General features: G+C 33.7%; 2 protein-coding genes across 6 annotated transcripts in view; both read right to left on the bottom strand.

Moving 5' to 3' along the window:
* The window catches only part of ect2 (epithelial cell transforming 2), an 80855-nt gene extending 74723 nt beyond the window's left edge, over window positions 1-6132 (bottom strand). For all 5 annotated transcript variants that reach the window (XM_056468603.1, XM_056468604.1, XM_056468600.1 and 2 more), the window contains exons 1-3: window positions 5845-6132; window positions 2790-2977; window positions 2561-2640 (exon numbers count right to left, since the gene is read on the bottom strand). In XM_056468603.1, the coding sequence (XP_056324578.1) occupies window positions 2561-2640; window positions 2790-2922 (213 nt within the window). In that variant the 5' untranslated portion in view covers window positions 2923-2977; window positions 5845-6132. The remainder of the gene's footprint in view (window positions 1-2560; window positions 2641-2789; window positions 2978-5844) is intronic.
* A 4006-nt stretch (window positions 6133-10138) lies between these two features.
* The window catches only part of mcf2l2 (MCF.2 cell line derived transforming sequence-like 2), a 230484-nt gene continuing 214444 nt past the window's right edge, over window positions 10139-26178 (bottom strand). The window contains 2 exon segments of the mRNA XM_056468129.1: window positions 10139-16274; window positions 23925-24019. Coding sequence (XP_056324104.1) covers window positions 16180-16274; window positions 23925-24019 — 190 coding nt within the window. The 3' untranslated portion in view covers window positions 10139-16179.

Raw genomic sequence — 26178 nt, 5'->3', positions numbered from 1 at the left:
AACACTGTCCTCAAAGGTCCCAAGTAAACTACAAACTCAAATTTTGGACCAAATATACTGGTATCAAAAATTTGATATTGATTAACTCTAAATAAAAGACTTACTGAATCTAAACAGTGATGAATTAAAACATTATGAAAATCATGCAAATATTGTTAATCATCTGCAAACAAGGCAACATATTAATGTCTTGGGGAGCAAACAGTCAGTTCTCATAAGAAACATGTTGGATGAGGGGGGAAATGGCCGGCAATAAAGATCTGAGCAACTTTAATGACAAATCGCAATGGCAAAGCGGAACGGTCAGGTTTATATATATATATATATATATATATATATATATATATATATATATATATATATATATATATATATATATATATATATATATATATATATATATATATATATATATATGTATATATATATATGTATATATATATATGTATATATATGTATATATATATATATATATATATATATATATATATATATATATATATATATATATATATATATATATATATATATATATATATATATATATATAATGTTGATCTTTCTTTCGAGGTGTCAATGCAGAAATGAACTAAACAGGCCTTATACAAAATATTATAAGATTAAAATATGGAAAAATTATCAGAAGGTAATTTCTGTCCATTTTCCTAATGGACAAAAAGCACTCTGTAATATTTCAGCATGCTTTCACTTTAGTATGACATGAAACACACGTTTGCCGGTAATAATGACATTCCATCCTGCTCATAATTCTCTCTTCATACAGCCGTATATATGGCTATAACACCACCATAGTACACTGTGATATAGAATGGTTTGTTAGTTTTCTCACTACAACAATCCGCTCCAGATAAAAAAAACAAAACGTTTAAATTTAAAAAGTACATTTAAATACCGTCAAGCCCCCCCAAAAAATGTATATCCCTGGCAAATTCTGACTTAAAGTTTCTTTTATTCAACAAGGTCTCTTTTTTTTGGTTTGTTTTTTACTGAAAATGACACATGCTTCTTGCAAAAGATGATAGACAATATACAATAGACATAATTGTGGAAAAAAAATATTCCTAAATTTTTATTTAAAATTTGAATAAAAACTTTAAGTAAGAATTTTCCAGGGGTATGAATAATTTGGGGCTTGACTGTATAGAATTAAACATGTTACTTATTAAATTTTAATTATTTACAATTAAATCATAATATAATACAGAATTATTTTAAACGATTTATATTAAAACATCCTTGTAAAATTGATTGATTTTATTTTTGAAAGCATTTTAGTAAATGGAAGCATTTCATTTGGAGAAAGAGAAATGAGAAGAGTGTTTTTATTGCATGAAATTTGCGACGCTTTTCTCAGTCGATTTGTTGAATCTCAGTTCATGATCAATAATCCGCAATATAACCTGCCGCAGAGTTGGTTAGCAGTGCAGCGCAAGATACCATGGCAACAAATAGCGATTAAAGCTGAGCTACCATCATGGTACCTAAAACCCAGAATTGGTGCAAACTAAACTTGTACTTATCTGGCTAACCAGCTAATCTGGATTCATGGTACAGGCCAGTGGCATGACACGTCATTTCCATTTTTAGCTTTTAAACATTGTTGCAGACATCCTCTTAGGGAGTGGCCTCTTTCGATTGGATAATGCACCCTATCACACTACACAGATATTTTTTCAGGAAAAAGCATCTGAAGGGCTCACATTACTTCTCTGGAGTCTAAATACTTCCACTGTGATACAAATCCAACTGAGCATCTATGGAATGTGCTGGACCAACAGGTTCAAATTTGTGCTGAAGCAGTCTGGTTTACAGACACAACTGCTAATTTTCAAACATTAGGTTGCCACATAACATTTTTTTCAAATAAACTAACACTAATAGTACACAAAATATTGACCAAATGAAATTTGAAATCTTTTTTGAAAACTTTTGAAATCCTGAAAAATAAATAAACAGGAACACCCTTCTCACAAAACATGAAGCAGCACATCCGTTTTCAACATTGACATAACAAACAGTCAGGTTAACTAAATAAATATAAATTATGTGTTTCCATCAAATTGTTAGAGTGGCTGGCTGTAGCATTGGTAATCTTACCATGCACGGTTATGCCTACTAACAGAAATCAAGGGGTAAGTATAATGAAATCACATGGGTGTAATGTTTACCAAGTTACACTGTAAAAAAAAAAAAGAAATCCTGGTTGCCTTAAATTAAGATGAATAAAATTAACCCTATGGGTCCACTGAAAACACATGTAGACAGCAGATCTAACTCTAAATTTAGTACACGTTTTTAAGTCAGGAAAAAAAGAAGGATGTTTATCTTTCACGCAGACTGCCAGGAACTAAGCCGGCCAACTCAAAATGACTTCCTGTTAAAGAACCAATTACTTTTAATCAGATTAGAAGATTTTCTTAACTCCATTTCAACTCAGATTGTACTTGCAATACTTCTGAATTATTGTTTCATCTCATTAAAATCTCTCAAAAACAACCACGTCTTCTGTTTACACAAAAATCAATCTTTCTAACAGTACCTGAAGAGCTTTCTCAAGTTCTGCCATGTTGCTGGCCTCCCCAACCAACACCACCCTGGTCTCAACTCTGGGCAATACACCTAAAAAACGAAATCACACCACAGGCAAAGGTGAATCTCTATGGAAATAGAGAATGAAAAAATTTATTTTTTTGTTATGTTTGTGAGCAGTAAAACAGTCCACCCTACAGAAATGTCAGTTGATAGAGAAAGGAGGGCGGTTCACTTACCCTCTGTCTCGTCTGAGTGTAGACCAATGAAATATTGCTCCTTTGAGGTCTCGGCCATCCGGGAGTCGTACACGGAGGAGTCCACCAGAATGCTCCGGCCCGGCCCTAAAGTAAGTATGCTGCTGTCAGCCATGGCGCTGTGACAAGGGGTGGTGACCCAGTCCTGTCCAGAATTTCCAAAAAAAAAACTGGAGGCCAGAGATAAAGCAGTGAACAAGGGCAGCACAAAAATAAGACATCAACAGTAAAGGAGGCAATAAAGGTTACAGGAAGGAGAGAGTCAATATAAATCTACTGAAAAATTTATCTTCTTGATGTTTATGTAAGATCTTAAATTACCAGTAGCAGATCACATTTTTAATCTGAATGCAATATATAAGAGTTACAAAAAGAGTGTTGATTTTCATTAGTTTCCAAAATAGTGACAAACCATAAACATATATAGGTTTAAGGATGTTTTAGAGGGCAAAATATTTGTATAAGACTTTTTTTTAAAAGAACAAGCAAAGAAAATGTGATAAATAATTTGAAGGAAACACAATATGGTTATTTGCTTTCCAAATGTGAATGGGATATATGGACAGCTAGTGTTTTTCAGCCAAGGATAAACTACCGGTGAAAGCTTAATGTGACTATTTTCTATTCAAGAGTTTCCACTTAAATATGCTTGGCGTATAAAGCAGGTTTGGCATGCTGTCCCGGGAGAGAACCGTGAGCTCGGAGATATTTGAGCCCAGGGCTCCCGCCCGGTCGAAAAGCATATCAGGAGATCCGAGATCAGGTAGGTCTCGAGAGCTCCCCCTTTAGAAAAGGAAGGAAAAGGAGGAGATGGGGTGAAAGGGGGGATTCTTCCAAACGAAGATAGAACAGTAGGGAGAAAATGATCCATTTATAGTAAACTAGGATCACTCTGATTGGATTATTACGGATTACAGATGAGTGGCCAGACGTGCTCAATCATATCACGTGCTCCTCTCGAAATTAGTTTATGAAACTTCACTTAAAATAGTTTTAATAGACTATTATATGCTCAACTGCATAAGATTCAATTCATGTAATTACAATACATTCATCTTAATTGACTTAACCATAGGCCCACACGGAATCTGTGCCGCATAGAATTCTACAGATTTTCCACAGAATTCCGCAGATTTTTAGCCCATCATTAATTCTGTTTATTTACTTGAGAAAATGTGTAAATTGTGTGTAAATTTATATTTATTCAGTTTTTAAATTAACTACAGTAATATTATTGCCTAATATGGAAATGTACATCTGATTTATGCACAATGCAGTTTGTAAAGTAATATTTTCTGTCTTTTAGTAGATATATATTATATGAGAGACTTGCTTTGTTTATCAAATAAAGTGAATCTAATTGGATTTGCATTTTAAACATTAAATACGAGCTTAAAAGATAATATTTTTTATTTCACATTTTAAGATTTTAGTTACGATACTCCCAAAATAATTCCACAGAAATCCGCAGATTTTTACCAAAATTCTCCGCAGAAATAGCAAAAACCATCCGCAGATTCCGTCTGGCCCTGCTTAACCATTCATTTAGTGGTTCAAGCGTAAAACAATATAAAAGGCCGTGCAATCGTTAGCACCGTCAGGATCAGCAGGCAAGCGCAGAAACTCCATTGGAAGTACTGGGGTATAATAAACTGACATATTTTAAAGACATGGCGGGGGGGAAATGGAATTTAATGCAGTGCTTCTTGTCCGGTCAGAGACCCACTTTATATTGTATATCTATCAGGCATTGAAAAAAAATATATAATAATAATAATAATAATAATAATAATAATCGCTGATTTTTCAAGAAATCAGACCTTAAACGTGCCAATTTTATAATGGAAAGTGAGTTCACAATAAGCGCTGAGGCTGGCTGAAATTAAAAGTCCATGTGCATATGCCCCCTTTATTTCCATTACTTAAAACAATTATCCATCATGACTGCATTGTGCATTCTTTCAATTCATTTTACATACATAAATCCTACACATTTAATACACTTTCTTCCTCAGTATTGAGTCTTAATCCCGGGTGCAAAAGACAGGATGATTTAATCTTGATACATTTGATATGAAGCAAAATGACTTCAAAAAGAAGTCTTGTGTGTGAAATTAAGTTTAATAATTAAAACTTGAACAAATAAGTGTCAATGGAAGGAATAAATATCTACTTAATTTAAAAGGCAATGGTAATTTCCATGTGCCACTGACATTTTGTTTTTCATTAGAAGCACAAATTAACTTATTTTGATATTCTTTTTTCAAAAATAATGCTTAATTTCTTCATTTTGCAGCTCAGATGATACATTCAATGATGATATGAATGTACCTAGACGACAAGGATGTTTAATCTATTGTTAATGGAAAAGCACAGAGGAAGATATTCATTTACACTTTGAAGATCTTCAGAAAGCCTGTTAACTTGAAGCAAAATGACACAAAATGAGATCTGTGAAACTGATAAAAATGAAGCAAAATTATGATTAATATAAATTTCAGGTCGGTTTTGATGGAAACGTTATTTTCTTACCCCACTTCAGAAATGTGTTCTTGTTTTAAACTTAATTTTCATAGAAAACAAAACCTTGATTTATTTATTTGCTTCACCAGTACATGTATTTTGATTCAAGGATGTTTATAAAATGTATTGAGAAAGATTAAGTGTTAGAATTTAATGCACGAACTTATGAGTTTCAGACTTTCTGCTCTGAACTTTTTAAAAAGACTTAACATTATTGAAGACACGCAGAAACCGTGAATGTACAGGTGAAACGCCTTCCAATTAATATATAGCAGTACAGCTGTTGTATATGTATACGTGTTAATATTAAATAGAACAAATAAAGTAACATATTTAAGATCTGCCAGGTTTTTATAAAGTAACTTAACGCTATGACAGCTGATTGGCAGCTGCAAATACAACTGAATGACATGCGCTAGCTCGCTAGCTAACTTCTAAACAAAAGAAATTATCTTCGACACTAATTAGTTTTTAGCTTTAAGCAAATATGAATAAGTTTACAATAAAAACTTACCGTATGAAAGATGAATATGTCCAGATGTGTCCTGGAACCGCTTTGGAAAATGAAGAAACACTCAACGTTAATAGTTCAGCTGGCTGCCGAACCAGCTAAACAATCAGTGTTTTTGTTTAGGCGAAGTATTGTTTAAAACTAACAGTTGCAAACGTAAACAGCACAGTGCTCCTAATGACTCCTAATAAAGTAAAATTAGCCCAAAATGCAAAAATAATAACAATAAGTTATGAAAATCAGTTTAGTTCGCCCATTGTATACGCTCATTTGATAGGAGACTCTGCTCAACTAACTCTGCGAATTCAAAAAAGCAAGCAAACATGAGAGACCCGCGTTGATTGGCTGAGATACACGAGCTCGACGGAAGTTCTGAGGCGGCTCCTATGATTGGTTGTTGTATTCAAACGGCGATGCATGCAGTGGAGTGGACTTGAGTCAGTCAGCGGTTCTGTCCCAATGAAGAACGAACACAGTAAGATGTAAGATTTTTGACTAAAAAGAAAGAAATGGATGTAAGTACAATATCGGAACATACACAGGAAAGTATTGACAGTTTTTACTGTTTAAATGTGTTAAACAACGAAATAAAATAATTGTTCAGCGTCACACACACAAACGTTACCAATATAATATAATATAATATAATAAAATATAATATAATATAATATAATATAATATAATAAAAAGCAGAACAACTACACTTATTATATTTTGCATTATATGTTTTAACAAATTTAATTTACATATTCATTGTCTTATGACAAGATATGCAATTTTATTCAATTGTAAAATTACTATATATATATATATATATATATATATATATATATATATATATATATATATATATATATATATATATATATATATATATATATATATATATATATATATCTGTGTCTACAACTGAAACATAAGTCATTGTTAACCCATACATTAACATACTAATAAATTAATATGAGATTTTTTTAAGTCGATTGAGCGACTGATTCTAATTATTGCATTAATATTCTATAAATTTGTTATGTCATTGCACTATATTACATGATATATACAATTAAACAAAATTATAATGTAAAAAAAATATATAAAAATAGCTTTTATATTTTTACCATGTTTTCTACGTGAAATAATGACAAATAAATTGTGTTACTTGTATTATATTAAATTATATAATATATAAAATAATAAATGCATGATCAATTAATACAGATTAGCATAAAATTATATTACATTACATTATATTATATTTTATTATTAATTCATTTTCTTTTCGGCTCAGTCCCTTTATTATCAATCTGGGGTAGCCACAGCGGAATGAACCGCCAACTTATCCAGCACTTGTTTTATGCAGCGAATCCCCTTCCAGCTGCAACCCATCACTGGGAAACATCCATACACACACTTACACTACGGACAATTTAGCTTACCCAATTCACCTATACTGCATGTCTTTGGACTTGTGGGGTAAACGGGAGCTTCTGGAGGAAACCCCCTTGAACACGGGGAGAACATGCAAACTCCACACAGAAATGCCAACTGACCCAGCCGAGGCTCAAACCAGCAAACTTCTTGCTGTGAGGTGCTACCCACTGCGCCATCATGTCACCCTATATTATTTTATATTATATTATATTATATTATATTATATTATATTATATTATATTATATTATATTATATTATATTATATTTTATGATATTTTATTATATTATACTCCTATTGCTATTAAACGTATTAAATTATAATGCGTATAAAATATGCTTTTAAATGGTTTCAAACCTATTAAGATATTAAGGTTTCATGTAGCAATTATGCTCATCTTCCAATATTTTTACCCTCGTAATTTCCTTCCTTCTCAATGATGAAGTCTTTAAAACAGTATGTGAGACTGAAACTGAATTCAGCTTTCAGACACTCATGATAAACACACTTCAGATGCCTGACACCAAACCCAAGGACAAAGTTGCACTTTTTCAAAAAAATTGTGTTTGAATGCTGGTCACATCTGTGTGTGTGTGTGTGTGTGTGTGTGTGTGTCCTGCTCTCTGCTTTACTCTCATGTCGCCCCTCAGGAGTTTTGGGTGTTTGAAAGGCTTGTCTGTAGAACAAAGTGTGGTGAGTCTTACCGTCTTTCTCTCTCCTCAGTGTCCTCCACTTTAGTGCCACGCACACACCCTCCAATTACTTACTAAAACTGGACACACTTTCCAACCAGGAGCTTCTGAGAGTTCATAAAATAATATGTCAAGAATAATAATTTTTTAACATTTAATTTTTTTGGTTTTCCTTTTAAAAGCACATGAATTTACTAAAAATAATTATTACAATATTATTCCTAGCACATAATATAATATAATATAACATAATATAATATAATATAATATAATATAATATAATATAATATAATATAATATAATATAATATAATTTAACATAATATAATATAACATAATATAGTATAATATAATATAAGATAACATAATATAATATAACGTAACATAATATAATATAACGTAACATAACATAATATAATATAACATAACATAATACAATACAATATAACATAATATAGTATAATATAATATAACATATTATAATATAATATAACATAATATAATATAGTATAATATAACATAACATAATATAATATAGTATAATATAATATAATATATTATAATTTAATATAATATAATATAGTATAATATAACATAACATAATATAATATAGTATAATATAACATAATATAATATAATATAGTATAATATAACATAATATAATATAATATAGTATAATATAATATAACATAATATAATATATTATAATTTAATATAATATAATATAACATAACATAATATAATATAGTATAATATAACATAATATAATATAACATAATATAATATATATTCTTTTTTTGTGGCTGGAAAAGTAAAACAGTAGAATTACCATAACTGTACTATTTTGGCATTGTTTTCTATTTGGACATATTCAAATTATTATTATTTGACTTTTTAATGATACATTTTAACAACACATACATATGATACTTAAAATAAAATAGTAAATTGTATTAAAAATTAAAATGCCAGTGACAGAATGTGGTCTGTTGAAGCAATCAAAGATTTGATTAGGAAAGTCTTTTTCCTACCAACATCAAAATATAATATAATATACTATACTATAATATAATATAATATAATATAATATAATATAATATAATATAATATAATATAATATAATATAATATAATATAACATTTATTTATTTTTTTTCCCTTTCACTTTGTGCATCTGTGCATTATTTTAATATTATTGTAAAATAATAAAAAAAAAAAACACACACTGGCATTGCATAATATTATATTTTTTTATTATATTCAGTTTGTTTTCATTATTAGAAATAATCAGTGTCAAGTTTTTGCTTATTCTTGTTTTTTCAAGAGATTTCTACCCATTTCAGTTGTTTTTTAATCGACTGGATTTGCATTTAGTCTACAATCATAAAACAAAACTCACAGACAGAAGGTTTTTCTTTTTTTACCATGAATGTATTTCATTATGCATTTGAAAATGTACAGAGCACTGTAATACATATTCACATCAGCTGTAATATTGTCCATAGGAAAGCTTTATGAAGTTAAATATTCACATATGTATGAACAAAACGCTAGCAGAAAGAAATCTTAATGCTCAGATATTTACATACAAACTATGCAAGAATAGGCTGACAAAAAAGTAATAAAACCACTAGTCATCTTTAAATTTAAGTCATATATCTGAATATGATTATGACGATTATGGGACAAAACGTTTGGCATCTTTACTACATTCACCGTCAAACAAGTCGTCCAGTTCTTCATGTCAGAAAATAGGAGAGATACAGTACATCTGATTTTTTTGTGACTGGATTGTGTAAGTTTTTAAGCATGAAATGCAACATTCTTGAGCAATACTGTATAATAATAACAGTATCAGATGCTTTTACAGTACAGCTGGAATATTTATGCTACAACAATCATATTTTATACATGGATGAAATGGAAACAAACACAAAATAATAATAATCATTTGAAAATTCTCAGTTTCTTTGGATTTACGATTTATAGTTGTGTAATTTCAGTCTTATTCCATGAACTACTGATGCAATCCATTCAAATTTAAAATAATAATGTCATTTAGAGTATTTTTTAAATATAATAAATATATAAATAACAAATAGCCATGCTTTCAGAAATGTTTATATTCTTTTTTAGACTAAATATAAATATTATCACAAAATATCAAAACTAGAAATTAGATTAGAAATTAGAAAAATAAATATTTAGTGAAAAAAATGTAATTCCAGTCAAAACAAAACTGAACTAAAACAAGCAAAACAAAACGGAATTAAACAGAACAGAACAGAAAGAAATTGAGCAGAACAGAACTGAACAGAACTGAACTAAACTAAAAACAAACAAAACAGATCTAAACTAAATTAAACTAAACTAAATAGAACAGAACTAAACTGAACTGAACTGAACTAAAAACAAACAAAACAGAACACCTCTAAACTAAACTAAAACAAACAGAACTGAACAGAACAGAACAAACAAAACAGATCTAAACTAATCTAAACTAAACTAAATTGAACTGAACTAAAAACAAACAAAACAGAACAGATTTAACTAAACTAAAAACAAACAAAACAGAACACCTCTAAACTAAACTAAAACAAACAGAACAGAACAAAACAGATCTAAACTAATCTAAACTAAACTAAACTGAACTGAACTAAAAACAAACAAAACAGAACAGATCTAACTAAACTAAAACAAACAAACAGAAGAGAACTGAACTGAACTAAACTAAACTAAACTAAAAACAAAAGAAACAGAACAGATCTAAACTAAACTAATCTAAACTAAACAGAACAGAGCAGAGCAGAGCAGAACTAAACTAAACTAAACTAAACTAAACTAAACTAAACTAAACTAAACTAAACTAAACTAAACTAAACTAATCTAAACTAAACTAAACTAATCTAAACTAAACTAAACTAAAAACAAAAGAAACAGAACAGATCTAAACTAATCTAATCTAATCTAAACTAAACAGAATAGAACAGAACAGAACAGAGCAGAACTAAACTAAACTAAACTAAACTAAACTAAACTAAACAGAACGGAACAGAACAACACCAGACAAAACAAAACCAAAAAAACAAATAAAATAAAACCAGACCCAAAACAAAACTAGATAAAACGAAACCAGACAAAACAAAACCAAAAAAAAAACAAATAAAATAAAACCAGACCCAAAACAAAACTAGATAAAACAAAACCAGACAAAACAAAACTAAAAAACAAATAAAATAAAACCAGACCAAAAACAAAACAAAAACAAAAGTAGACAAAACAAAATCAGACAAAGCAAAACAAAAACAAAAAACAAATAAAATAAAACCAGACCAAAAAATAAAACTAGACAAAACAAACAAAAAAAAAACTGACAAAACAAACCCAGACCAGATAAAACCAGACAAAACAAACAAAGTCAATATCATAATAGTTTATCAAATTTGTTCAAGATGTTCTCAAACTTTGATAGAATAAAATAAATATTAACATTTTACCCAAACCTAGAAAAACCATAAAACATTTAGAAAATCCAGAGAAACTGAACATTTTCAAGTGGTCTTTCAATTTTTTTTTCTCCATTAAAAAAAGTATTTACATCCAGTCCATGATAAAGATGAATATATCAAGTAGAGGCAAATAAGAAGATTAAACATTTACAGCTTTACACACAGAGCAAGCTTTACACATGGCTTATACAACTTTCATGTCAGAATATAAAAGAGAGTATAAATATTGTATACATTACCTTAGAGAATAATAAAAGTGCTGTATTTCTGACCAACAGTCTCTCTCATATGCAAACAAGCAATGAACGACAAAATCAAGTATATAGTAGCATTTCACTGGAAGTTTCAGCAGGATGGAGTTAGGAGTCTCTTTCTCTCAGTGTTTCAGTCATGGTTACATCTGGGGGGGTTTCGGTTTAAAAAGGCCTGCGTTTGCTGCCAAGGCACAGCAGAGTGAAAACGAAGGCTGAATTTTCCACTGCAATGTGACTGAAATCCACACTGATTGGTCAGTTAGAACGCTCCAATAGCAGCAGAGTTGACATATTCATTCATGAGTGTGCGGACTACGATGGATCCACCTGCCTTTCAAATTATGGGTTGCACTTGCTGTTTGGTCCTCTTTTTAAAAGAATCGAATTTAAAAGAATCTAAACTAAGTGTTTTAAATAAGGTTTTGCTTTAAAAAGAAAACAATCCATATATTCTACCAGTCAAAAAGTTTGGGATCCTCACCAAGGATGCATTTATTTGAATATAGTGAGATATTATTTACATATAAAGTAATTGGTTTAGATGTTCATAAGATTGATCATGTTTACTATTGTGATTCAGTGTCATGATCAGAGTTAAGTATTTCCAGCTTGATCTCATGAGGAAACATATTTATTATTCAATTCAATTCATGTTTATTTCTATAGCGCTTTTACAATGTAGATTGTGTCAAGGCAGCTTAACATAGACGTTGAAATAAATTGAAACTGTGTCAGTCCAGTTTTCAGAGTTGAAGTTCAGTTCAGTTCAGTTCAGTGTGATTTAAATTTCACACTGCTGCAAGTCCAAACACTGAAATTGTTAAATGCTGCAAGTCCAAACACTAAAGAGCAAATCCATCGATACGCAGCTCTACAAGTCCCAAACCAATTATTATATTACTATTATTATACGTGGTGTCAGAAAAGTGGCTAATTCAATACAATTAAATTTGTAAGATTTGTAAAAGGAGGCATGTCCACAAAACATCATTGGGGGATTTGGGATTCGTCATTCATCCAAATTAGCCGCTAAATCAAAACATTAATACGTCATTAATACGAAAGTCATTATACAATTCTGTATTCTAATTCGATTTTCTGGCAACGGATTAATGTAATGCATTACATTTTAAATTTGTGCAATTTGATTACAATTACTAAAGTCAATATTGTTGTTACATATGTTATAAATTAAGTGTTCAAAAAATAATAATTATATACTTTTTAAAATCACATTTTGAATTTCTGATCAAAATCGAATTCAAAAACGTATTCGTGAATTTGCAATCATGTTTAGTCAGTTATTGGGCATGTGCTGTGTGTATGTTCGCCAATACTGTTTTTAAATGTTATCCGAACTGATAACACTCCTTCTATCTATAGCGCTCTCACAATTAAAAATCAAAAATAAAAAGTTTTACCATAGACATATAACACAGTTAGCAAACAATGTTGTGTATGAAATATTGTACAGGCACATTTAAAGATACCACATCGTTCCGAATGTTCCAGAAAGTTCTAAAAATTAATTTAATCTTTTGGACTTTAAGCCAAATAGCTGTCTTCAAGCCTTTTTAAGATTTTTCAGTCAAAGAAGTACAATTTTGACTGTCGTGCATTTTTCTAAGGCTTGATATGTTTTCAAAGTACTTGATAGTAAACTGAGTACTTTTACATGCCGTAATTTGCAATGTAATCAGATTACAATTTTCAAGTAGTGTTCAGCAATTTGTAATCTATATTTTTTGAGGGGGTAATGTACCCAACATTGCACATGACCCTTCAGAAATCATAGTTTTGATGTCCTTTTATGACTTTTATTAACCCTTTTGTACTGTTCAAATTGACTACCCATTTGTAATGTTCATGGCTGTATTTGCCCCATTGACTCTCATTATAATCACATTTTTGAATTGCAAAGCCATGACTGCAAATAATCATGCATTCTTGATTGTTGGTGTTTTTCTTTGTTGGGAAGAGGTACAACTTTAAATTTTACTGTTGATCATCGGTTGGCAGCATTAACCCTTTAGATAGTGGAAAAAAAATTCAGACTTTTATATGGGGTCCTATTGAGGAAAACAGCAGATTATACTGTGTGTGCATAAATACACTTCCTATGTTTACTATGTTCTGAGAGCTGAGCTGCTTGTCTTTTCAAACATATTAAGGTAAGTGCGCTAAAGTCTTTCTCACACACGCCCTCACACACACACACACACACACACACACACACACACACACACACACACACACACACACACACACACACACACACAATACTCCATTAAGCCATATAACTTTAAAGGGCACATAGTTTACCTCTTTTTTATGATTTAATATTAATATTATGGTTCTTCTGAGTGTGCCAGTTTAGGTTCAGTTTAAAACACAATTCAGATTGTTTTATTATAATGTGTTAAAAAGTGTCATGTTGGGGGCGTGTCCACAGTTCGCTGATTTAGGGGTGTGTTGCTTCACATGTAGACTAGTTTCGGATTCCAGCCCAACGTAACAAGGGGGCGGGACCATGACCCGCTCTGTGTTTGCAACACAGACAGGCAGATTGAAAGGAGGAGGAGAGGATCAGCATTCAGTCGTACATGTACGACTCGGACACAGACCAAGCAGAGAGTACAAAATCATATGTGTCTTTGTACAGTTTTACAGCCAACTGTGTGCTAGTTTCATGTGCCGAGCTTGTACACAGAAACTAATAACCACGCACACTGAATTAACTTTGACTGAGGCACCGGATGCGCCGCTCGAAGCCACGACACGACACACCAGACACTCTCTGTGCCGCGGCAGAAACATGAAGTGTCCTGAATCGTCGCGCCACGCATTTTTGAATTCTAAACATAGGTTTCTGCAGCGGTCCGCGGCGCCCAGCCGTCGACTTGAGTGTACCCTGATAGAAACCTATGTTTAGAATTCTAAAACGCATGCTAGTTAAGATCACAGGGAGCTTCTGGGATCGCGAGAAATGCAAACGGCTGAAGTATAAGGTAGACTCAATGAGAAGTACACATGTTTGCAAACCTACCTAAAGATACAACCAATAATTCCGATTAGACCAATGAGCCTTGCATCTAAAAATAGAGCAAGGGTGTTCCTTTAGTGATATTGCTTCGACTCACGCTGGAAATGGTGGACGTGAATCAACAAACTGAGGATATGATATGCCTGTCAATCAATATTGGTGGGCGGGGGGACCGCTCTCCTACGTAAAGTTGCGGTCGGTTTGAAAACCGCTCCAATTATACACCATACATGCACATATGTCTGTCCAAACAGCTTGAAAAGTAGATTTTTTTACCATAGGTGCCCTTTAAGCCAGAAACTAAGCTTTTTTTGCACTGCAACTCGTGATGAACAGTAAAAATGAGTAAATTTACCTTTTCCCAACAGGGAAACCACCAACAATCAAGAATGCATGATAATATGGTATTGCAATCAAAAAAATGTCCCAAACCACGTGTTAGGGAACCAATAAGATTTGTCACCAAAAATCATTCCATTTGCTGAAACACAGAGAAAGTTGTGGCCAAATTAAGATTCTAAATCACCTCAGAGTGGATGAACACACCCCGAACAGCACATAAGGGTTAATATATAGTCTATTAAAATAGTTTTTTTACTCAATCATTAATAGCGATTCTTAGTTTCAACATTGAAACCATTTTCCCTGCTTTTTAGTTTTGTAGAAAATATGATACATTTGACTTTTTGTAAGATTTCCGCATTCTAAATGTCTATTTTACTTTCACTCTTGAACAATTTAATGCATCCTTGATGAATTAAAAGAAATAAATTGTAACAGTACTTTTGCTATCGCAGTTTCCACAAAAATATGAAGCGGCCCAACCGTTTTCAACAATGATGATAACGATAATAAATGTTTCTTGAACAGCAGATCAAGATATTATCATTTTCTCTGAGGGATCATGTGACGCTGCTCATATTCAGCTTTAAACCACATTGGTAAACTGAATTTAAAATGACATCATTTTAATTGTAATAATATTTCACGATTTGCGCAGCTTCATACTGTATTAATGATCAAACAAATTAATCCTTGGTAAGTAAAACAGTTAAAAATTGTATTGATCCCAAACTATGAGGTACGTTTGGCATTGTGCTTCATTTTTAACCATCATCAAAATAACATTATACTCACTAATTGATCATGATCATATCTGTGGAGTTTTGTTCCTCCAGATTACTTTCTCTTTGTATTTCCTACAATACAGTAATATCCAACACACATCTGTAATATTGCAGCAGAAAGGCTTGTTTTGAGTATTTGTGGTCTGCATAAAGTTTTTGTTCATTCTAATATCATGCTTTTATAATATTAGATGAGGAACAGAGGAAAATAATGCCACCTCATTGCATTGTAGAGAAAATTGTGGATAAGGATGGTGCTGTGGAAATCGAAGACACATCATGTGATGTTTAGCATGTAAATCTGCCGTCCTGAGCAGGATTTGTCCCACCGATATCGTCCTCAGTATCGGTGAGTGCAGCGGTGCAGAGGTCACTGAAAATATCTAAAAAAGAGAAGATTGAGAAGCTGAGTGAGGCAGCGTACAGTCATTGCTTCAAGAGCAGCAGAAAACAGGTGCAAAAACCAGACCTTGCGGCAGCGCTCGATCATAGCAAGGACAAGACCAATACATACAAGAAAACAGAGACGACGTGACAAAGACGCAAACCTTCAGAGTTATTACTGCGCTTTACATCTTTTGAAAGGTTATGTTTTTTGTTTTTCTGACAGCGAACACAGCTGGAGAAGCTTGAAGCGCAACATGGAAAGCATACAAACACTATTACATTCAGCTCTGAGCAGCTGCAGGACTCAACAATTAGGATGAAGCTATAGGATGATGATAAGTGTATATGCACAGTAAAAAAATATATATTACTGTTGCAGTTTAGACACATTTGTGTGTTCCGGGATACTCATTTACTTTTAGTTGGATGCAAAAACTGTCAAGCTAATAGCTGAAATAAAATGACTTTGTTTTATAAATGACACATATATTGTAAAAATATTACATGATCAAAAAGTCAAGTCTTAAAAATATGTTTTTTTATTAAACTATAACTTATTTTAATAATTCAATCAGGTTTCAAACTTTAAATTCATTCATCAATCAATTTCCCTTCAGCTTAGTCTCTATTTAAGAGGTTACCACAGCGGAATGAACCGCCAACTATTCTGGCATTTGTTTTACGCCCTTCCAGCCGTAACCGAATACTGGGAAACAGCTACACACTCTCACATTCACACAAACACACACACTCATACACCATGGCTAATTTATTCAATTCACCTGCAGCACTTGTTATATATGTTATATATATAAGTTCAGATGCAACCTCTAAAATGCCGTCAGAAATGTTCTCCTAAAATTAGCATTCCTTTCAGCTAGGGATGTCCAGAACCCTATCACACGGTTTCAGACTTGATCGGAATCGGATGTTACCTCCCAATCAGGACTCAAATATTTGTATATAAATATATTCTCATTATCTTTTAACACATCTAGTTATGCGGTGGCACAGAGTTAGATCTCTTTCTTGACTTCACACAGAAACAGCAACGCATGCGGCATGACATCACGGTTTCAGAGACGTTTTAATAAATGCTGGCAAAGTGGTACACAGAAGCAGCTTGAAGCGGAAAGCGCGAGTATGTCTACGCTCTGGAGGTTTTATAAAGTTAATGACGACAGCATTGCCATAGCAAACTGTGAGATATGTAAACTTGTGATTGCAAAGATTGCTACATTTAACACAACAAACCAGATAAGGCACCTCAAAAACAAACACCCGACACAATACAGCGAGTTTACCCAGGCAATTCAATGAGTGACCTGCCATTCGCCTTTGTAGAGAACCCTAGATTTCTTATGCTTATGGAGCACGTAGACTCTCGATTTAAATTTTTTTATGTATCATAGAAGTATCGGATCAGGTATCTGTAAATACTCAAAATCAAATGACTCGAACTCAGACTCGAGGGCAAAAAAAAACTGATTGGGACATCCCTAGTTTCAGCCTCCTATCTTTATGTTCAGTTATTTCACTTTAAAGGCAATAAAAATAAATTACTCGTCACTATAAAAGTCAAATTACTGAGCCCACACACAGGAGTCTGCGAAAAATGCTAATTTTAGAAGAAAATATTAAATGGCATTTAAAGGTTTTTGTATCTAAACTTTATATGTAAGCTTTTAGGTTATACATGTTTGAATACATTTGAAAAGAAATGATTTGAGTCTGTTTAATTTATGTAAATTCTAAATACATCTCAAGTTTCATCGATTCAAATTAATCAAAAATTAGGACAGCAACAATTATTTATACAATATATAGAAATCTTAAAAAATATAATATGAATTTATATGATGATAAATATTAAGCAATACAAATATTTATTGCATACAAAAATTGGTCTATTTTGTGTTAAAACTAAGTTGATATGATTATTAATATTGGGAATATAAAATATACAGTGCATCCGGAAAAGGTTCATGGCGCTTGACTTTTTCCACATTTTTTTTTATGTTACAGCCTTATTCCTAAATGGATTAAATTAATTTATTTCCTCAAAATTCTACACACAATACCCCATAATGACAATGTGAAAAAAGATTTTTTTAAATTGTTGCAAATTTATTTAAAAATAAAAACCTGGAAAATCACATGTACATCAGTATTTACAGCCTTTGCTCAATACTTTGTTGATGCACCTTTGGCAGCAATTACCGCCTCAAGTCTTTTTGAATATGATGCCACAAGCTTGGCACACCTGTCTTTGGAAATTTTTGCCAATTCCTCTTAGCAGTACCTCTCAAGATCTATCAGGTTGGATGGGAAGCGACGGTGTAGAGCCATTTTCAGATCTCTCCAGAGATGTTCAATAGCATTTAGGTCTGGGCTCTGGCTGGGCCACTTAAGGACATTCACCGAGTTGTCCTGAAGCCACTCCAATAATATTTTGGCGGTGTGCTTTGGGTCATTATCCATCTGGAAGATGAACCGTCGTCCCAGTCTGAGGTCAAGAACACTCTGAAGCAGGTTTTCATTCAGGATGTCTCTGAACATTGCTGCCATGATGCTGCCACCACCATGCTTCACTGTAGGGATGGTATTAGCCTGGTGATGAGCGGTGCTGTCATTGGAACTTTCAGAGCAGCAGAAATTTTTCTGTAACCTTCGCCAATCCTGTGCCTCGAGACAATCCTGTCTTGGAGGTCTACAGAAAATTCCTTTGTCTTCATGCTTGGTTTGTGCTTTGACATGCACCGTTAACCCTGGGACCTTATATAGACAGGTGTATGCCTTTTCAAATTATGTCCAATCAACTGAATCTACCACAGGTGAACTCCAATTAAGGGTATTGTGTGTAGAATTATGAGGAAATATATGTGTGACTTTAAAAACTGGAGTAATGTTTGAAAAGAAAAAAATCAGCTTTGTCATCACGGAACAAAAATAAAAACTATAAAGAACAAAAACAAACCTGCATCATAAAACATAGAACATGTTCTAACAGTTGAGTCCACAGCTGCCTCAGCTCTTGTTCAAAGCTTTAGGGAATGTGCAGCACCTTGTTACAAACGAGCAAGAGTCTGAGGAAACCAGACAAACAAGACTGAAGTGGCATTGCGAGCACGCCAGAGTTTCATGGAATGAAGGGCATGCCAGTGGAGATGATGTCATGCACAGTCTCGCCATCCACTGACCTACATCCTCAAATACACCCGTCCTGTCTTCACAACGGCATTTATGTGCATTCACATGTAAATATGCGTTTGAGTCAGAAGGACTGACTGACATCAGAGGTCAAAGTGTATCACCATTAAAGATGTAATCCACTTACGGTATGTCAAAGAGCATTGAGTGAATTTTAAAAGGTGTTTATTTATTGTATTGTATTTATTAATTTTTTTTACAGCATGGTTTATATTCTCTTAAAAATAGTCTGTTGACTTCCTGGTTCTCTGAAACCCTTCCTTCAGAAATAAGAAACAGGCTGGCTGGCCCAGAGTGTTTCGATTGGTTAGATTGTCTAATGCTCATAGTGCGGAATCGTTAATTAAATTTTAAGGGTAGTGATGTCACAAATCCAGCAAGAGTCTAGTCGCGGTGTTTGTTTTAGCCTTTAACCCTTTCACACATCTGTTTTAAATGTCCCGGCTGACCCCTTCTGTGTCAGTTTTATGATTTGACTTGTTTAGAACATGTCGCTTTAAAGTTTCCATGACGATGCATCAAATTTATCACGTGACACACCACAGCACGATGATTTAGTAGCATATCCCTCGCTTCCTTCACTAATTTGAACGCACTTCTATGCTTGTGCTTCCATGACGTATGTCGTTACTAGGCAATTCTTCTTAATTCTTAAGTTATTAGGCATTCTGTTATACGCACCAGACACAGATGAAGCATCAAGCACAAGTGATTTAGGCCCCATTTGCACTAATAAGCTTTAGTTTTAAAACAGCCTTTAGAATAAAAACAATCCACGTCTACACTGGCGTTTCCCCTAGCGTTTCTGAACAGCTCTCCGTCCACACTACACCACTGAAAACGCACATTACGTGACCACACACACACTCTGGCATGCGATGCAGCGTATGTGCACGTCTGAGCTCCAGGCAGTCAGCGGATGCTTTGAGCACTCTGCCCCATGTGAAAGCTACACACGTCAGACGGTTCATCAAGGATCTACCGCTTGATCTAATCTCACGTGCTAGAAACACGCTAGTAAAATACTAATTCATGCTAGAAACACACTAGTAACATGCTAATTCATGCTAAAATCATGCTAGTTACATGCTAATTCATGCTAGAAACACACTAGTAACATGCTAATTCATGCTAGAATCATGCTAGTTACAGGCTAATTTATGCTAGAATCATGCTAGTAACATGCTAATTCATGCTAGAATCATACTAACAACATGCTAATTCAAGCTAGAATCATACTAATTTATGTTAACAACTGCCTAGCAACCACTCAGAATACTTTAGAGACCGCCAAGCAACACCTTAGCAACATCTTAGCAATGACCTAGAATACTTTAGCAACCGCCTAGCAGCAACTTAGCAACCACCTAGCAATGCCTTAGCAACCACTCAGAACACCCTAGCAACCGCTTATCAAGAAACATTCCAATCTATACTAGAAACATGCTAACATTCATGTACTTATCGATGCCGACTGTTTCAAACTTCATAAAAACGACTTGAGTTATATACACTTTAAAATGACTTCAAACTTTCAGACTCCACTTTTCAAGCCACCATAAAAGTTTGTCCTCAAACTTTAATATCTAGTTCACCTTGTTGTCTATATCTAAGTTAGGGACATATTCCCAGACTTTGGTCTTTTAAATCTATTGCTTGTTCTCAGGTATTGTGGTTTGGCTGAGCACAAGGATAAGTTAATATATTAATTAATGTAACCATGTACACTGAGTCTGCACATTAGACTGATTTCTAGCCTTTATTTCATATCTTGTATAAACTTGTTGTGCGTTATACTTTTATAATGGCCAATATTGATTATTAAACCTGATATTCAGCAAAAGAAACAGGGCATGTTTCATATTTTTCATTCAAAATGAAAGGAAGCAGTAATGTTATAGGCTCCGTTTTGTTATAAATATGCATACGGTGAAGATGACGGTCATATGTAGCTACTCGATGCCTTAACATCTTTGGTGTCTGTTAAGTTGCTAATATCAGAATTAAAACAAACAATTTTCAAAAACAATGTAGCCAGGGTGATGCAAATGACATTATTAAGTAGCCTACACTGTTCCATTTGAAGAATCACCCGATGTGTCTTCTGGAGTTTATTTTCCATATCAAAATTGAGAAGTCTAAACTTACAAGGAAAGGATGTAGGACTGAACTTTGTGCAGGCTACTTAATATTAAGGAAAAAGCCCCAATCAGATGGGGCGAATGGCCGCAGCTCCGCCTCTGTTTTCAGATGTCTCTGTTTTACCCCATCCACACTGACATGGAGCAGCAGCAGTTTAAAACCAATACGGCCTCTTCAGTGTTTTAAAAACGCTCCGTTTTCGGGGCTCGAAAATTGGAAGGCATAACTGTAGAGAAACGTATGCGTTTTAAAACGAAAACGCATCAGTGTAAACGGGGCCTTACATGTTAAGTCAATGCAAAGACGTAATTAGTAATTAGACATCCTGCGGCACTATTTGCGTGAATGACACGCCACAAATTGATCGCTTCAGCCGTTTGACGCACTTAACACTTGATTCGTACATATTATTCTAACTGAAAAATTTTATTTGACAGACATTTGCACCGCGTTAACCAATCAGAAGCTTGCTCTAGTAGAGGCATGATTATGATGTAGCGCCTGTAGTTAGTGTGATGACTCATGAGGGGAAATCCTCATGCCGACATTGGACAACAGCTCAGTCGGAAGTACCCTTTAAAGCGTCCGTCTTGCAGGCACAGCTTCCGGAGGAGTTTATAAACTCACAGAGCAGGATCTGACGGACACAGACTGCGCCGGATGCATCAATGCCATTTTTCAGCCTTCTTAAAGCACAGCTACTCTCTTAATAAAATTCATATTGGCCATTTAGCAATGACACTAGAGTAACCAGGCAGACACAATTCCCTATTTATTGTTAAGTAAATTTGACACAAAAATTAAGAGAATCTGAGCCAAAAACAGACCCTTTTTTACTTATTTTGCCCTTTTATGCAATTATTATGCAACTGTCTAATTACATTGTGAAATATTTGACAATCTTATTCTCAAATATGTATAAGAACATGTATTTCTGTGTTTACACAGCTTAATAACAGTCACATTTTTTGGTCTTTGACAGGTCATGGGTGTTGCCATATTAGAGAATAGAGCAGCTGGATTTACAACATGTTAATTCATCTACTTCCCCCAAAATACATGACAGTAGGTGGGCGAAAAATATATTAAACATTCTAGTTACCTAAACAGTGAAGGCACATCCGATTATATTTACAATTAATTATTATTATTATTCTTGCTGTCTCTATAGACATCAGGGTGTACTTTGCTAGTACTTATATGTATTTAAATGTCAAAAACCTAACATAAATATCTGGTTCAGTGCAAGCCATAACAGGAAAGCAGATTTGAATTTAGAAACTGATAATGTAACTAACTGAATGCTCTACTCACACCAGTGCTATTGTACACATCAAAGGGTTAAACTACATTCTGTAAAATAACATTTCTCCCCTTGCGTTGAACTTTAAGCATCATATGGCTCGTTTCCACTGACTGGTACGGTACGGGTCACCTTTATCCGGCTTGCGTTTCCACTAACAAGGGTACCCTTTTGGTGGGCGTGGTGTATGACAGAGAGTTTTAGTCGACGTCATTCTAGCTCGAGGAAATGTCTCCTTTTTTCCGGCTTCTCCTTTGTTTCTTCACGCTTCACTCTCGCGTTTGTCAGTGTCTGACAGGATCGGGTTTCAAAAGCACGTCAATAATCAAGTGCAGGTTATTATCATCAGCTCAAAAAGTTTGCTATTTCAGATATAATGTTAGATGCGCGCTCGCGCTAGCAAGAAAGCGAAACCGCTCACGCCTCAGACTGGCTCGTAAAAAACTACGCAGCACAGGGTAAATCTGCTCTTCTTCTTGGCTTTGTGGCTGTTCATCCAGACGACGACAAGGTTTGTTTGAGCCCAGATCGACCATGGCTCGTTATTATATGTATTTATAATTCCGCTATAATCTCTCGCTGTGTATTTCAAACATGGCGGTTTTTTTTGTTTTCATTCTGGCTTGTTGCGTAAGCGAATGACACCTCTCTGTAAACCAATAGCGTTCAGCTGCGCGTGTGGCTCCGCCTTTTGGTACCCTTTCTCGTGTTTGGTACCCTTTCGAAAGGGTGCCGAAAAAGTGGTATGGTACGGTTCGGTATGCTTTTTGACAGTGGAAACGGCCATAAAAGCGTACCAAACTGAACCGTACCGTACCGTACCACTCAGTGGAAACGGGCCAATAGCTATGCTATGCTCAATCAGCACCATTACACTACTTAAACTTTAAAAAAGTCAAATCATAATCAAGGACCCCTTTAATGGTGACCAGCATTCTGGACTAAGTGATGATGTCAGTCATGCCCTTCTGCTGGGATTGGTGTGCGGTACCGGAGTTACTGTAAAGGTCTAGTTCCTCTGCTGCGGACTGCAGGACAGTGGGCGGCACCAGTCCTGTCTTCTGAGTTCTAAGGTTCTTGACTAGCCTAGAACATGAGAGACAGTGTTCATCTTCAACGGCAGCAGCACCAACATACAGCTTTGTGCTGGTGAACCTGGAGCTCAACAGTGGTTCCGTATGATTGGCTGAATCCTTGAAATTATCATTCAGACAACCAGAGGGCTTTGTTGATCATGGTGGCCAACAACACAAAAACAATACACTAAGCAAACATTTTCAAAATGCTTGTGTTCTTTAGAGAAAATCTGCATTTGCTCACACCCAAAAAAAATCCTTTGAATTCACCTTTTAATCATTGAATTCGATCACAAACTGTTTGTTTAAACAATCTCACGACAATTCGTAACTTTTTAATTTAGTGGCTAATTCGTATGAGTTTAAATGATCTCATTCGTACAATTTAGTATGATTTGCGTATCCTCCAGTGACGGTTGGGTTTAGGGGCAGGGTTGAGTGCCACGACTCATTTTTAAAATCGTACGTTGTCACATGACTGAACTCATATGAATTTGTACAAATTAGCCACTAAATTGACAAAACGTAAAATAGTTAAAAACGAAACGTAACAAAATACAAAATAGTGGTTAGTTTACATGCAAAACCTTTATGTTCCCTCCAGAAACTTTGCATTTGCTAACAAAACTTAAAAAAAAATAAACAAAAATGGTTTCCCAAGGAATCATTGCCTTTAGTTTTACATTTATTTTAACTCACCAATAATTTGTGTTGGCCCAGAGAAACTAACAAACTTACAGACGTTCACTTACAAGCTGTTTACTTGTTCCCTCAGAACACTTTGCATTCACTCATTAAAAAAAATTATTCCCAAGACATTCACTCCCAAAACATACATTTACTCTAATAATATATTTGTAATATTTAAATGTAATAATTGAAATATTTGTGTTCACTTAAGAATCAAAGCATTTAGTTGCAAAATCGGTCGCATTTTGTGCTAAATAAATACATACTTTATCCATTAACAACACGTGTATTTTCAAAAAAGGTGAGTTTTTACATAATTTTTTTCTCTTCAGAAGAACACTATCTTTAATAAAATTATTCATAGCTAAAATTATTCAATCATTAAGTACACATTAAATGCTCAACGGCTACAAATACAATTGTTACCAGGCAAAAAACAAAACAAAAAGCTGTCAAAACTAACTTAATATCTCTGGATGCTGACAGTACACTAAAGTGAAGTGAAATCTTTTTATTTTATTATTATTATTATTATTATGATTAGAAACTAAACCTTATTTTAAACATGAACAGTTTGTTTGGTTATAGCGGAGCTGTTGACTTGCATTTTATGAATCACCAAGGACCAAGATTTCAGCTAAAAACCGTCTTTACTATTCTACTGAAGAATGAAAGGTCACATACATCTTGCATGACCTGAAGGTGAGAAAATAAACAGCACATTTTCATTTCTGGGTGAACTAGCACTTTCAATGACTAACTGCAATGTTGCATTATTATAGGTTAACATTTTAAGGTTTATTGGTTATATTGTGTAAATAATATTGTGATGTTGCCCTCAAAAATGACATCTGTTGTTTGTTCAAACTGCTTGTTTAAAATGAGCTAAAACAACCCATTTCTTGAGGTTTTTTTGAGGACAACTCATTTGTTTTATGTTCAATCCACTTACTTTTCTAAAAACTTGTAAGTTAACTTAATTCCTTCATGTTGTCCTAACACAAATTAATTGTGTAACCCAGCATTCTTTTCAATGAGTGGTGATCATTATCAATGCAGACAATACAATAAAACAAACAAGTTTCTTGAGTGTGTGTTTCTTTGTAATGGTCTGGGTGTTTTACCTGTTAAGTTTGCCATTCGGTGTTTCCCATGCCCCTGTGTGCGTTTATACGTAGCAGGGTTTTATATGCAGTGCCTTTTACAATCTGTTGAATCTTTTTCCTTAGTAAAAATACACTTCCTTAAAAGAATAAATAAATAAATAAAAACACTTTCTGACAGTGACCTGCGTCGTTTGTATGTTCTCTAACGCACAACAGGTTACAGTATCACCTGACAGAAATGAGCAAACTTTAAAGCTTCCTGTGGCTCAAGCTAAACTTTAGCTCGGCTTTGCACAATGTCAAAACATCCACATCCATGGAAGCCTGAAAACTTCTTATGAAGGGTTTGAGGGCTTTGATTGGTGAGAAAACT

The sequence above is a fragment of the Danio aesculapii genome, chromosome 11 (genome assembly GCF_903798145.1).
Source record: "Danio aesculapii chromosome 11, fDanAes4.1, whole genome shotgun sequence".
NCBI classification, from domain to species: Eukaryota; Metazoa; Chordata; class Actinopteri; order Cypriniformes; family Danionidae; genus Danio; species Danio aesculapii.
This window is presented reverse-complemented; position numbering and strand designations above follow the sequence as displayed.